At 37.2% G+C, this 14558-nt stretch overlaps 1 protein-coding gene across 3 annotated transcripts; it reads left to right on the forward strand.

Moving 5' to 3' along the window:
• Positions 1 to 846: 846 nt before the first annotated feature.
• LOC101222606 (mediator of RNA polymerase II transcription subunit 12) lies at positions 847 to 13993 on the forward strand. 3 transcript variants are annotated; one of them, XM_011652453.2, is made up of 14 exons: positions 847 to 1005; positions 1163 to 1243; positions 2401 to 2581; positions 3252 to 3311; positions 3532 to 3637; positions 4110 to 4178; positions 4308 to 4361; positions 4454 to 4561; positions 5666 to 5815; positions 5899 to 6243; positions 6339 to 8737; positions 9238 to 11793; positions 12097 to 12430; positions 12665 to 13993. In XM_011652453.2, exons 3-14 carry the CDS (start codon positions 2454 to 2456, stop codon positions 13118 to 13120), a joined length of 6765 nt encoding a protein of 2254 aa, XP_011650755.1. In that variant the 5' UTR covers positions 847 to 1005; positions 1163 to 1243; positions 2401 to 2453; the 3' UTR covers positions 13121 to 13993. The 3 variants fall into 3 exon arrangements, 2 of the variants coding, with proteins under 2 accessions (XP_011650755.1, XP_004133865.1); XR_968879.2 differs by having other exon boundaries at positions 862 to 1243; positions 12665 to 13567; positions 13693 to 13993; XM_004133817.3 differs by having other exon boundaries at positions 862 to 1243.
• The last annotated feature ends 565 nt before the right edge of the window (positions 13994 to 14558 follow it).

The raw sequence follows: 14558 nt of genomic DNA on the forward strand, positions 1-14558 counted from the left end.
ACATCATTATATGTAGATTTGTGAATAACTTACCATTTTCTTCACAGTTCCAAATCTGGAAGTTTGCTTACAAATTCATCCATTTTCTGATCTGTTTTCCTTTTTATGTTATTGTTTGATCCTTCCTCTGCCAAACACTAAATCAAACCCAGAAAAAAATTAGTTAAAACCAATCAAAATTCCAAATTCCAAATTAGATTAACCACACAATGTGTTAATAGTTATGGTAACTTGTTTTTTTTTTTTGAGTTTTTCTTTAAAATCTCTAATGCAATTTTAGATTTGGAAATACAATATATACATCAATAACCGTTAAGTACACTTGCGTTGACAATTTTACCTTGTTATCTTATGTAGATAGGTTTGGTAAGCGTTGATAGTGCCAAAATTTATTAGCATTTATGTCAACACGACCTTCGTACATATCATTTCCGTTAGCTCGTATACACACGTGTGGTATCTTACTCATGATTAGGTAACTCCCCTCACCGAATCAAACCGTCCAATAGACATCGTGTATTAAACATCATTTTGTTGTGAGGGTCGAGAATTGAATTAAAACTAACCACTTTTCTTATTACATTTGTCCCCCAAGAAAGGTTACTACAATAATAACTATATATTTTTTAGACATTAGCTATTGAATTTAGAGAAAATAATGAAAAAAAGTAAAAAAGATGTCAAAGAGATTGAATAGTGAGGGGCGATAGTTTGGGTTATTTGCAAAATAGTCCCCCTCTAGTCCCAATGTTTTGAATGACTTAAGAAAGAGTTAAAGAAAAGTGGATATAGATAGACTAAAAATTAAATAGAAATTAAAGAATTTTCATTTCTTATTAATTACGAGATCGCCCCCACTCTTTCCATTATTCCAACACAGGGAAGTAACAGAGGCATCGTCGTCGTCGTCGTCATCAGCATTAAGCTGAAGAGTCAAAGCCCTCAAAGCCACGAGACCCTTCTTCTCCCTTCACCAATTCCTCCATTTCCTTTGCTCTTCAAACTGTAATCAACCCTTTTCTTTTTCCCTTTTTTTTTGTTCCTTTCATGGTTTTCAAATCTCGTACAGTTTCGCCCTCCAACTGAAAATCCCAATATTGTATTTTTCTTTTTCTTGTTTCTCAAAGTATCTTTCTTGGTTTTTATCTTCTGAATCGCACAGAAAACCCTTGCTCCATTGCGTACTCATACCCAATTATTCACTTCCGGAAGAACCGGCTTGCTGTGTCGAACCTGGGATCAGGTTTTTTTTCCCCCCTAAACCCTAGTTTCCATTTGGGCATATTTATTTCGAATTTGTGTTATTTGATTTGATGCGGTTACGTGCGTTGTGTATTTTATATGATTTTGGAATTTAGCTCAGATCACGTATCTCTACCCTTGAAATTTAGGGTTTATAGTAGTTCTTTCTGCACTGTTTTTGAGCTTAGTTTTGTTTCATCTATTTGAGCGTAGTTTTTTATTTTTATTATTACGGAGGTTCTAGGAGCTGATTAGAGCTTCTTAGGGTTTACATTTAGTTTAGCTCTGCCAAGTGCCAACAAACTTCAATGTGTAGGTATCATCTTCGCTTGTACTTTAAAGATAGGGTGTTACTCTCTAACCTTAATGTGTCACGCTGACTGTAGTTTACTCTTTTCAGTATTGGTGCTCGTATTCTATATCAGCATTGTCACTCTTGCTGACTTATTCTGGATTAAAATTTTAACCGCAAACTTATGGACTGCAAATTTAGATGGATGTGCTATAGATTGTACTGTCAAGATATGTTAAATTCTGCCATTTCAGATCATGTCTCAATATTAAATGTTATTGAGCTGTGTAAACTTGAATATTGTGTGATAATTTTTGACAAGATATGTTAAATTTTGGAACCGGGTTTTTAGCAGATTGAAATATGCAACTGTGCAAGCAGAATTTTTTACTCATGTTGATTATATTACACTGCCGTTGTATATTTCCATGATGTTTTATTACCACAAACTTTTATGCATAAAACTGTTTGTACTACATATCCAATCCCTTGGACTCAACTTCATATCTAGTGGATAAAGGTTTTCAAGCACAAAATATGCATCTTAAGTTTTCTGCTATTGGTTGAATTGAAATTGACAGCACTTGAATTGCTTGGCAGAACCTGTAGGACTACATATCAGACAGGGTCCTACACTTTTTCTTCAGCCATTTCAAATTTCATTAGAACTAAGAAATCATCCTGGGACATTTGTTTTAAGTTTAGGTTTTTTGTTATCGGTTGAACTTGACAGCCTTTTACTAGCTTTTGAATTGCTCAGTTGAACTTGTATGGCTGAAGAATTTGCAACAGGATCTTACACTTTTTCTTCACCTGATAGAACTAAGTTACAAGATAGCAATTTGAATTTGGTCTGTTTGGTACAGCTTTATATATCCAACCGATGCTGACGGAAGTATGCAGTTGATGGTTGGGAGAAATGCAAAGGTATCATCCTGCCGGCTGCACTAGTGCAGTTAATAACAGTGCAATAGGTGGGCCATCAGCAAGGGATACTGTCCGAGCTGATTCTTCTTCATTGCCAGGCAATTTCCCCTTAAATTCCAGGTAAAGAGTTTTGAAGGTTCTGGGAAACTGGGAATCTTTTTTTCTTTGCCAACATTGATTCCATGGCCTTTTTTTAAATATATTTTTCCTGTAACTTGTCTCTTTTGTTCTCTGCATGGTTTGATCTCAATTTTTCTAATGCATCTTCTAGTGAGAGTTTTTACTTTTTCAGTTTGCAACTTTGTTAACTGCCATATAATGGATTGAGATACATCTGTTTTTTAATGGCTTTTATATTCTTTCATTTGCTTTAGTACGGTTTTTTAGAGAAACCATGAAGGATATATTTTAAGTGTAACATGGTTTTTTTTCTTCCAAGTTATGTGTGGAGATTTGAACCATTGATCTTTTGGTTGAGAATATATGCCTTAATTAGTTGAGTATACTCAAGTCGACATTTAATGGGATAGTTGATTAAACTAAAAAGGGTACAATAAGTTTTGGGTTCCTTGTTTTATTGTTGCAAAATCATGGTGCAATAATGAATGGTGGTTCCTTGTTTGTTGCTTACAATATTATGGGCAATCATAGGGATTAGTATTATGCCTTGCTTGTCGTTCAATAATTGTATATCTGGGTTGATATTTTGATTGGCCTAATCTTCTTTACTCTTCTTTTTCATACTGAAATTATTTTTCCCAAAGTTAAATGAATAGTTCTTGATTTACAGGCGGCCAGCTCCACTTACAGCGTACAAGTTGAAGTGTGAGAAGGAGTCTTTAAATAACCGGTATCACTTTGCAATATATTCCTTTTATCGTACTTCTTATTTTTCTTCTTCATGCCAATACTTTTGAAGTTCATTTTCTGAATATTTGTGCAATCTGATTTCCACATTGGTTGGATGCAAAAGTTTGGGGTGCTGGATCAGTGGATTTTCTATTTAGTTTAATTATTTCGTGGGTAGTATTTTCTTTCTCACATAATGGGCTGTTCTTTTTCAATCTTAGGCTAGGGCCTCCCGACTTTCACCCTCAAACATCAAGCTGTCCTGAGGAGAACCTCACCAGAGAGTATGTGCAGTCTGGATACAGAGAAACTGTTGAAGGGCTTGAGGTGCATTTTCTTATCAGCAGACTTAGGCTGAGATTTTGATTGAGTTTGTTTATTCATGAGTTTTTTCTTGTTTGGTCAAGTTTAATGAACATTAGCAATTCAATTAAAAACACATTTTGGAGGTTCTAATATTCTTCAAGATGTTTTCTCCTCTTCTCATTCACTTTCCTTCCATAATTATTGTGGTTGCTTCACTTGACAAGAATATTTTCTTCATGGGTCAAATTTTCATTTCATATCTAGATTAAGAGCAATATTTGAGTTTACAGCTTAACCAACACGTTATATTTGTAGTAACTGGTTGGATGAACAGTATTGACTATCCACTCTTATTACGCCGCCTCATTGTATTAAATACCTGTTTGACTTATCTTTATATGACTATAATCAATTTATAACCTGTTTTAGTAATAAATTATGTTTTGTTTGAAAAAGGATTATACAACTTATTTATCTTTGTTGAGTGTGTCAGGAGTCCAGAGAGATCTTACTGACTCAGGTTCAAGCCTTTTCTAAGCATCTTGTCATCAAGTGCAAAGATGTATGTTACTCGAATCAGTAGCTACCAAATTTCCCATTGTATTGTATTTTGAAAATTTTATTACTGCCTATGATTTTTAAGGTGATCACAACTGGTCAGTTGTATAATAAAAAACCTCTTTCTTTGCAGGCTACAAGAAAACGTCTAAGGGCCATTAATGATTCACGTGCTCAGAAACGGAAGGTGGAGCTTTCTTCTTTTTCACGATTTCATAATGATTTTAAATCATCCATATCTTAACCCCTCCAAATTTTCCTTTTGTTATTAAATGACAGGCTGGTCAAGTTTATGGTGTTCCCCTATCTGTTTCTTTGTTAACAAAGCCTGGCATTTTTCCCGAACAAAGACCTTGTGGTGAGGATTTTCGGAAAAAGTGGATTGAGGTACTTCACACTTCTGCTTATAGGAGAAAGAAAGGGTTCTTGAAAATTGGTTTTAGATACCTGCACTTTCTTAATGTCTGGTGTAACAATTTGACAAATTTTATGTGATGACTTGGTTCTTCTTTTTAGGAAGTGTTTTGTTTTTCTGATGATTTTCGGGTGATGTATAGTTCACATGTAGGAAGGGAGTATTTTGACTTGCATGATTCTCTTTCAAGAACATATATATATATAGAGAGAGAGAATAATTATTACAAGAAAATTAAATTAATAAAAGTTGTGGGTTGTGTGGAAGTGAAAAGAGAAATTTCGTTTTTTTTTTTTTCCTTTTCCATTTGATATACTTCAACCAACTACATTCTATGTTAAGAAATTACATTTTCTGTTATTCATAGATTTCAGCTTTTGGGTTAAGTGGTCTCTTAACATGGCATTAGGATAGGGTGCCTTGTGTTTAAACTCTTGTAATGTTGTTTTCCTCCCTAGTCAATATTGATGATTATATGTTTGGACCTTATGCTGATTTCCAAGCCATTTAGTCAAGATTAGTTTCCTTAATACAGCGGAGAACAGTTATCGGATTACAAAGTATTAACAGCTACATATTCTACTTTGACTGCCTTCCATTCATTGAATTTGTTCTTTTCCTTGATTTAATCTCTCAATACATCATCTTTGTCCAACCTTAGACATTCTCAAGATTCATTTTCAAATTCGCTCTCATTTCAAGTCAAGCAATAGATATCGACTCGGTTGTTTGTAGTGACTGAGGGGTTTGCAACTAAGAAATAAGTTATTATCAGCCAAACATTATCTATAATACGCACCAAAAACAAAAACGGATTAAATGATCTGTGCATAATATCATGAAACTTGGGCTGTTTTTTCACTGCTACATAGTACATAGTATCAGCAAGCATTACTACTTGTAAAATAAATACAAAAACCTTAGCCCATGTCGCTAGGGGAGTTAAGAAAATTAAATTTACTGTAATCTATCAACTGAAGCTGTCGAATGGTGTTTTGATAATCGTCCAGGTCGACCACTTCTCTCTTATCTTGATGCATTATCTTATCTTGATGTATTATCTCCTCTTGATGCAGGGTTTATCACAACAGCATAAACGTTTGCGATCTTTAGCCGATAATGTGCCTCATGGGTATAGGAAAAGGGCCCTTTTTGAGGTTCTCATTAGGAATAATGTCCCATTGCTGAGAGCAACTTGGTTCATTAAAATTAATTATCTTAACCAGGTGAATGTGCTTGTACTTTGTAATGGTTACTAAAGGCCATGTTGACAAATTTGAATGTAGCAGTTTATGGTTGTGCATTACAGGTGCGTCCTAATTCTGCTAGTATTTCATGTGGAGCATTTGACAAAGCTCAGTTGTCCCGCACAGAATTTTGGACCAAGGATGTGGTTGACTATTTGGAATGCCTTGTGGAGGAATTTTTTTCAAAAAGCAATTCCCATTTGACTCCACCAAACAAAGACCGGTCTCCACAAATGTTTTCTGTTGGATTCACACATACAAAGGGCGATCCTCCAGCAGTCTTTGATGGTGAAGAGCCATCACTACATTTCAAATGGTGGTATGTGGTCAGGCTGTTGCTGTGGCATCAGGCTGAAGGGCTTCTGCTTCCATCCCTCATTGTTGATTGGGTGCTGGGACAACTTGAGGTGTGGACTCCTAAAATTATTAGGGAAGAATTTGGAGATATCTTGAGTATATAATTTAACTCTCAATGATTTCATTCTTCTGTTTGTTTTCTCAGGAAAATGACGTTCTTGAGATTTTGGAGTTGCTGCTGCCAATTATATATGGTGTCTTAGATACAATTGTACTATCTCAAACCTATGTACGCACTCTAGTAAGAATCTCTATTCGGTTTATCCGGGATTCCTTTCCTGGTGGATCAGACCTAGTTGATAATTCAAGGAGAGTGTACACAACCTCTGCTTTGGTGGAGATGCTTCGCTATTTAGTTCTGGCTGTGCCCGACACATTTGTTGCTCTGGATTGCTTCCCATTTCCACGTTGTGTTGTATCGCATACAGTTAATGATGGGAATTTTGGGTCAAAGGTACCCGAGGATGTGACGAAACTGAGATATACTTCAGCAGAAGTTGCCAGTCCATTCAGAAGTAAAAGTATCGATTTTCAGTATCAATCCTCAGCTTTTGATAACGTTGTTTCATCGATACGGAAATGTGCTGACAATCTGGCTAAGGCAGTAAACCCAAAATTCCCAGTTTGCAGTGTGGCTAAAGCTGTGCATGCATTGGATAAGTCTCTACTACATGGAGATATTGGAGTAGCTTATAAATATCTTTTTGAAGATTGCTGTAATGGATCCATTAATGAAGGTTGGTTTGAAGAAGTAAGCCCTTGTTTAAGAATGTCATTGAAATGGATCCAAACTGTCAATGTGGCATTTGCTTGTTCAGTATTTTTTCTATGTGAGTGGGCAACATGTGAATACAGGGATTTTTGGAGTGCTGCCCCTCGAGAACTTAAGTTCACTGGTGGGAAAGATTTCTCTCAGGTTTATATTGCCACTAGACTTCTGAAAATGAAAGCCAGAGATCTACAAAGCGTATCTGGAATTAAATTTGAAACGTCAAGTGGACTCAATTCGACAAAGGGTTCTAGCCATCAGAACAGTTTGTTTGGTAGGAAACCAGTTGGTAATTTATTTGAACCTAAAAGTAGGTTGAAGAAGTTGGGAGGTAATGGTTCTTTGGACTTGTTTGAAAGTCCAGGTCCCTTGCATGATATTCTGGTTTGTTGGATTGATCAACATGAAGTGCAAAAAGGAGAAGGTTTTAAGCGTATTCAGCTTCTCATAGTGGAACTTGTACGTGCTGGTATATTTTATCCCCATTCATACGTCAGGCAGCTAATAGTTAGTGGAATTATGGATACCAATGGGCCAGCAGTTGATTCAGATAAAAGGAGGAGACACCAACAAATCTTGATGCATTTACCTGGAAGTTTTGTGCGTGCCACTCTGGATGATGGGAAAATTGCACAAGGAGCACAACTTGTAGAGGTTATAAATGTTTACTCCAAAGAACGTCGTCTGGTACTTCATGGGCTCGTATATGAACAACTAAGTGATATTAGTAGTGCAAATATATCATCCAATCGAAAGCGGAAGATTCCAACCTCTGACAAGGTTTCTAGTTCTGTAACTTCTGTTAATCAATTGAAGTCTATTCCACCATTTTCCAACACGGGCTCTACCAAAAGACTCAAAAGTGAAGTTGACATTGAAGCGCTGAAGGAAGCCATTTCATTGCTTTTGCGATTTCCTAACAGTTCTTCACTTCCCACAGACACTGGTCTAGATGATCCTTCAGGGACTGGTAAAAAGTCTTTCGTGTCAGTGTATGCAAAAGTAGATACTGCAGAAGCAACACATGGGTGTGAAGATTGTAAAAGAGCCAAAAAACAGAAAGTAAGTGATGAAAGGAACTTGTACCTACATGGGTCTTCACCAATTCCTTCGGATGATGAAGATATGTGGTGGGTGAAGAAGGGGCCTAAATCCTCTGAAGCGTTGAAGGTGGATCCACCGGTAAAGACAACGAAGCCAGTTTCTAAGGGAAGACGCAAGACGCAAAGTCTTGCTCATCTAGCTGCATCTAGAATTGAAGGTAGTCAGGGTGCATCAACGAGTCATGTATGTGATAATAGGGTAGCCTGTCCACACCATAGATCTGGAATAGAAGGTGATGCTACCAGAGCAATAGACAGTAGCAAAATAAGTGGAGATATTGCTTCTATTGGGAAAAGTTTAAGAAGACTTCGACTTACAGAGAAGCGAGCAATTTCAAGTTGGTTGATTACTGCTGTTAAGCAGTTTATTGAGGAGACTGAAAAGACTATCGCAAAAGCTGGCCAGTTTGGTCGGTCTTTAACAACTGTTGATGATAGGATTACTGTACGTTGGAAGCTTGCAGAAGACCAGCTTTCATCCATATTGTATTTATCAGATGTATGTAATGATTTTGTTTCAGGGGTCAAATTTCTCCTCTGGTTGCTGCCGAAAGTCCTTATTAGTTCAAATTCTACAATGAACAGCCGGAGGAGCATTCTTCTTTTACCAAAGAATGTTGAAAATCAAGTTTGTGAAGTAGGCGAAGCATATCTATTATCGTCCCTCCGAAGGTGCATTATTGGTGTTTGACCACAATAATTATTTTTATTGTTCTATTGCATCATTCTTTAAATTCTCATTAATCTGACTGTATTTTGCTTGATCTTCTTGGCTTTCTTCTCTCTGGATTTTCTTTGATTTCTGGAAACCTATTTTTGAAGACATCTTTATTTCTTTTACGGATCATTATATTATATTGTGTTGATATGACCATCATAGGGAATGAATGTAAGGATATTTTTGTTATTTAATTTTGGGGCCATGTTTCAGACCCGCAAATACCTCTAATTTGGTGATAAACTGTAGAATTTAGAAGAAATTTCTTGAGAACCCTTCTTTGGGTCATTTTCTTCAGTGCATTTCTGTCACATGCTTAGGTGGTTTAGTTTTACCCTCCTCTTGTTAAGGAATGTTCAAGCCATTGCTGTTTTCTTTAAAGTTTTGTCATGGAGGTGCTTCATCAGATATTATGATCTTGTTTATCTCATGTCTCTTACCATTGAACTTGCAGATACGAGAATATACTTGTTGCAGCTGATCTTATTTCAGAAGCATTGTCATCCGTAACCCATCGTGCTATGGCTATTATGGCTTCAAATGGACGTATTTCAGGCTCTGCAGTGGTAGTATATGCTCGGTATCTATTGAAAAAGTATAGCAGCATGCCTAGTGTCGTTGAGTGGGAGAAAAGTTTTAAGGCAACATGTGACAAGAGACTTATTGCTGAACTTGATCCAGGGAGTACATTGGACGGAGAGTTGGGGCTTCCACTTGGAGTTCCTGCAGGTGTGGAGGATCTTGATGATTTCTTTAGGCAAAAGATTGGGGGTGGTCGACTCTCTAGGGTTGGGATGAATATGCGAGAATTGGTTGGGCGACAAGTTGATGATGCCTTCCACTATTTACTTGGAAAGGATAGGAAAGTCTTTAGTGGTAATGCCCCAAAGGTTCTTGCCACGGATAAATCAGACGAGGGATACCAGATTGCTCAAAAAATAATCACAGGATTAATGGAATGCATCAGGCATACAGGAGGTGCTGCTCAGGAAGGTGATCCATCATTGGTGTCATCTGCTGTTTCAGCTATTGTTGGTAATCTGAGTACAACTGTGTCGAGAATAGCTGATTCTATAGTTGGTGGCAGCTCGAATATTCCATCTGCTTCTGGTTCATTGGACTTCGCTAAGCGCATTTTATCCATTCATGTTACCTGTCTCTGCCTGCTCAAGGAAGCTCTAGGAGAGCGTCAAAGCCGTGTATTTGAGATTGCTCTTGCAACAGAAGCCTTTTCTGCACTCGCTGGAGTATATCCTTCTGGGAAGACATCTAGGTCTCAGTTTCAATCATTAGCAGATCCTCATGATTCTAACACTCACGTCTTTGGTGATAACTCCAAAGTAATAGGTAAAGCCACAAAAGTCGCAGCAGCTATTTCTGCACTTGTCATTGGGGCAATTATTCAGGGGGTTTGCAGTCTGGAACGATTGGTAGCACTCTTTAGGTTAAAAGAAGGATTAGACTTTATTCAGTTTGTTAGGACTACTAGGTCAAACGCAAATGGCAACACCCGTACAATTGGAATGCACAAGATTGAAAGTTCTATTGAGGATTATGTACATTGGTTTAGGTTACTTGTTGGAAATTGTAGAACTGTTTTTGATGGGTTGATTGTGGAACTACTAGGAGAGCCATCTATTGTGGCACTTTTTAGAATGCAACGGTTGCTTCCACTTAGCTTGGTCCTACCTCCTGCCTATTCTATATTCTCATTTGTAGTATGGCGCCCTTTTATCTTGAATTCTGCTGTTACAGTTCGTGAAGATGTGAATCAACTGTGTCAATCATTAACAATTGCAATTAGCGATATTGTAAGACATTTGCCTTTTCGAGATATCTGTTTAAGGGACAGTCAGGGTTTCTATAACCATTTGATGATGGATACCAGCGATGTTGAATTTGCTGCTATACTTGAGTTAAATGGCTCTGATATCCCCACGAAGTCCATGGCCTTTGTTCCTCTACGTGCAAGGCTTTTCTTGAATGCTATCATTGATTGTAAGTTGCCAAGTTCTATGTACAATCAAGATGATGGGAGTCGGATATCAGGAGTTGGTGATGGTAAAGGGCAGTATCCTGAGAGAAAAATGAAGCTTCTGGACAGGCTTGTACATGTTCTGGATACCTTACAACCTGCTAAATTTCATTGGCAGTGGGTGGAACTTAGGCTTCTTTTGAATGAACAAGCCATTATTGAGAAACTTGAGACACGAGATATGTCCTTAGCTGATGCTGTTCGTTTGGCATCACCAAGTCCTGAAAAAGTTGCTGCTTCTGACAACGAGAAGAATTTTATCGAGATTATCCTAACAAGGTTGTTGGTCAGGCCAGATGCTGCATCCCTTTTTTCAGACGTGATTCATCTTTTTGGCCGCTCTCTTGAAGATTCAATGTTGTTACAAGCGAAATGGTTTCTAGGAGGTCAAGATGTCCTATTTGGAAGGAAATCAATTCGACAGAGACTAACTAATATTGCTGAGAGTAAGGGACTATCAACTAAAACCATGTTTTGGAAGCCTTGGGGTTGGTGTACATCTGGCTCGGATACTTCCTATCTTGAAGAAGGAGAGGTTGTCGAAGAAGGCACAGATTCTAGAAAGTACAACCAAAAGTCTGTCCCAATGCTTGACAATGAAGTTTTGCATTCGGGTCAGCAGTATGTGACTGAGAGGGCTCTTATTGAATTAGTTCTTCCATGCATAGATCAGAGTTCTGAAGAATCACGCAACACCTTTGCTAATGATCTAATTAAGCAGTTGAATAATATTGAACAACAAATAAATGCAGTTACTTCAGGGACAAGTAAACAAACAGGATCTGTTCCTTCAGGTATTGAGGGCCCTACAAGCAAGGGAAGTAGTCGCAAAATGAAAGGTGGCAGCCCGGGAATGGCTAGACGATCAACTGGCTCAACAGATTCTCCTCTACCCTCCCCTGCAGCTTTGCGAGCATCGATGTCGTTGCGTTTACAATTAATATTGAGATTACTCCCTGTCATCCTCGAAGATAGGTAAATTTAGAACTGATACGTACAAACTCACTTATACTTGCAGAGGAAGTTGGCTTGTGAGAACAGTGTTCCACTACTAACTATATTTGAAAGTGCTATTTCCTTTTCTATGCCTGATTTTTTAACATAAAATATTGGTTACATTTGTCAATCAGGAGTTTTCTGTTCTTGAAATTATTTTCTTGCTTTCTGCTTGTTTGTGAATCTTCATGGTTTACTAGAGTCTGCAGCTTCATCTTCATTCCAAGTTTTCCATCGGTCAAGTGACATTTTAGTTTTTCCCAACTTTTGTTCCTTTTTCAGGGAGCCTTCAGGAAGGAACATGAGACATATGCTTGCCTCTGTTATTCTTCGTCTTCTTGGAAATCGAATGGTTCATGAGGATGCAAACCTTACCTTTTGTCCCACCCATAGTTTGATGGTTAAGAAGGAAGTAGAGTCACCTTCCGAAGCTTCATTTGCTGCATTTGCAGATTTACCTGGTGAATGTCTTTTTGGTAGGATGTTATTGATTCTACATGGGCTTTTGAGCAGTTGCCAGCCAAGTTGGCTAGGTTTGAAGAATGCTGCAAAGTCGACCAATGAAACAAGCAAGGACTCTTCTTCTCTTGTTCGTGAACTGGCTGAAAGTTTACAGGTTTGCCCCTTAGTAACACTATTTTTCAATCTTGACATTCTCACGAATAAAATATCAATATCAATGTCTTCAAAGTTCACATTCCGATTTATTTGGATTCTATGAGAAGAGAGTAGCACTGAGCCTATACCAAAGCAAAATATTAATAGGAGTGCTTTTCATTCACCCATTCGGAGGACTACGTGAAGGAAATCTAATGTCGTACTTACGAGTTGAATTAATTTATTGATGCAGAATGAATTGCACTGCATGCAACTACCTGATATGATTAGATGGCGTATCCAAGCTGCAATGCCAATTCCACTTCCTCCTGGTCGGTGCTTTTTATCTTACCAGCCACCAACAATACCTCATTCTGCCCTTTCTTCATTTCAATCTAGCATTTCTACACCTGGGCATGGTTCTGGAAATAGTAGCATGCCTCAAGGGAGCAAGATATCATCACCCAGAGTTGTTCCTAGTGCACCCGGGAAGTCAAAACCTTTGCCACCACAGCAGGATCATGATACAGAAATTGACCCTTGGTTGCTTCTAGAAGATGGTGCTGGATCAAGTCAATCTTCCAGCAATTCTGCTGTAATCGGTAGTGGCGAACATGCAAATTTCCGAGCATCTTACTGTCTAAAAGGGGCTGTGCGGGTGAGACGGACAGATTTGACATATATTGGCGCAATGGATGATGACAGCTGATCTCTTATTTATTGATCTTTTTATTTTATCTGGAGCTAGCAACCCTCTCAGCAGGTACATTCTCGTTTCCTTTTATTGCCCCACAAATGGCATTAAGATGGTAATCTTGTGCTAATTCAAAGATGAAAAAGCAATCTGTTTGAGACGGGGTAAATTTTTTAATGGGGCGTGGGACCATCATGGAGGTAATTTGAAAAAAAAAAAAAATGATGCTCCCGCACCATCCATCCTACACGATGGTGGCCTAGCTTGGATTCTAACCCTTCAATTGGTCCTCCATTTGGAACTGCAGGGTGCGGTTCGGAGGCTTCTTGTATATATAGAGATTAATTGTTTCACTTCACTGATTTATCCAAATGAGAAAAATCATAATATGATCTGTTAGTTGCATGCTCATTACTCTCCCTCCCTCCAGATAAAAGCTTTGCAGCTGTTTATTTTGTAGAGGTATGTTTGGATTTCATTTCTAGCATATCTTTTTGTGAACTAGAAAGACAGCCATTCCTTGCTTGGTTTTCTTTTAACTTTTGGAATTGAGAGATACTTCCTACTGTCATATGCTTCTTCTGTAGGCAGATTAACAATACCACCACGCCCCAGGATTTCGACAACATTTTTTCAGTTTGCATTTATGCATCTGCTCAGTTGAGTTCTTGGGGGCTTAGAAATAAAAGGAAAAGAAAAGAAAAAAAAATCATTCAGGAAATTGAAAGTTCGGCTTATGCGCTTGCTTCTGTGTATATGTATTTTATAGGCGGTAGGCCAATGTATTTTTGTGTTTTAATATTTTTGTTATTTATTCTCATTGAACTAGTAAGAATTGTGTTTCAAGATTAGTTATAGCTTCCAATTTCATTTACACAATTTCTGGAAGTGTTACTTTTCACTTTATTTAGTATTTGGCTGTCTCATTTAATGATTAATTCATTGATATTTCCATTTCAAAATACATGCTTAGTTTAAATTTCTTGTGTAGTGTATTGACCAATTTGTTGTTTGAATCTTGTGGGCTCATAATGATGTAAAAACGGTAGTCTAATGCTTGTTTGTGCATGTATTTTTCTTTCTTTCTTTTTATTATTTTTTATTTTGTTTGCCTTTTTTATATGCAAGCGTGAATGAATGATGAATATTGTTTATATGAATTATGGAATCTTACAAATTTATCATTTTTAAATGAAGAATTTAGAGATTTCTAATGACCTAATATCAGTGTATGCAATACATTTAACATTTTTATAAATATTTTCACGTCTATGGACTCAATATCAACATTCTATTATATCTTATGTTGTATATTTAAAAGCACCAAATTGTCAATTTCACTTGTTTAAATTGTTTATTTAAGCATGTTTTACTTTGTGACTTTTTCAAATATATGATCAATAGAAATGTTTACAAATTGTTGCTAAATTTTTAATTCTATAAAAGAAAATTC

This window comes from Cucumis sativus, chromosome 3 (assembly GCF_000004075.3).
Source record: "Cucumis sativus cultivar 9930 chromosome 3, Cucumber_9930_V3, whole genome shotgun sequence".
In the NCBI taxonomy this organism is placed as follows: Eukaryota; Viridiplantae; Streptophyta; class Magnoliopsida; order Cucurbitales; family Cucurbitaceae; genus Cucumis; species Cucumis sativus.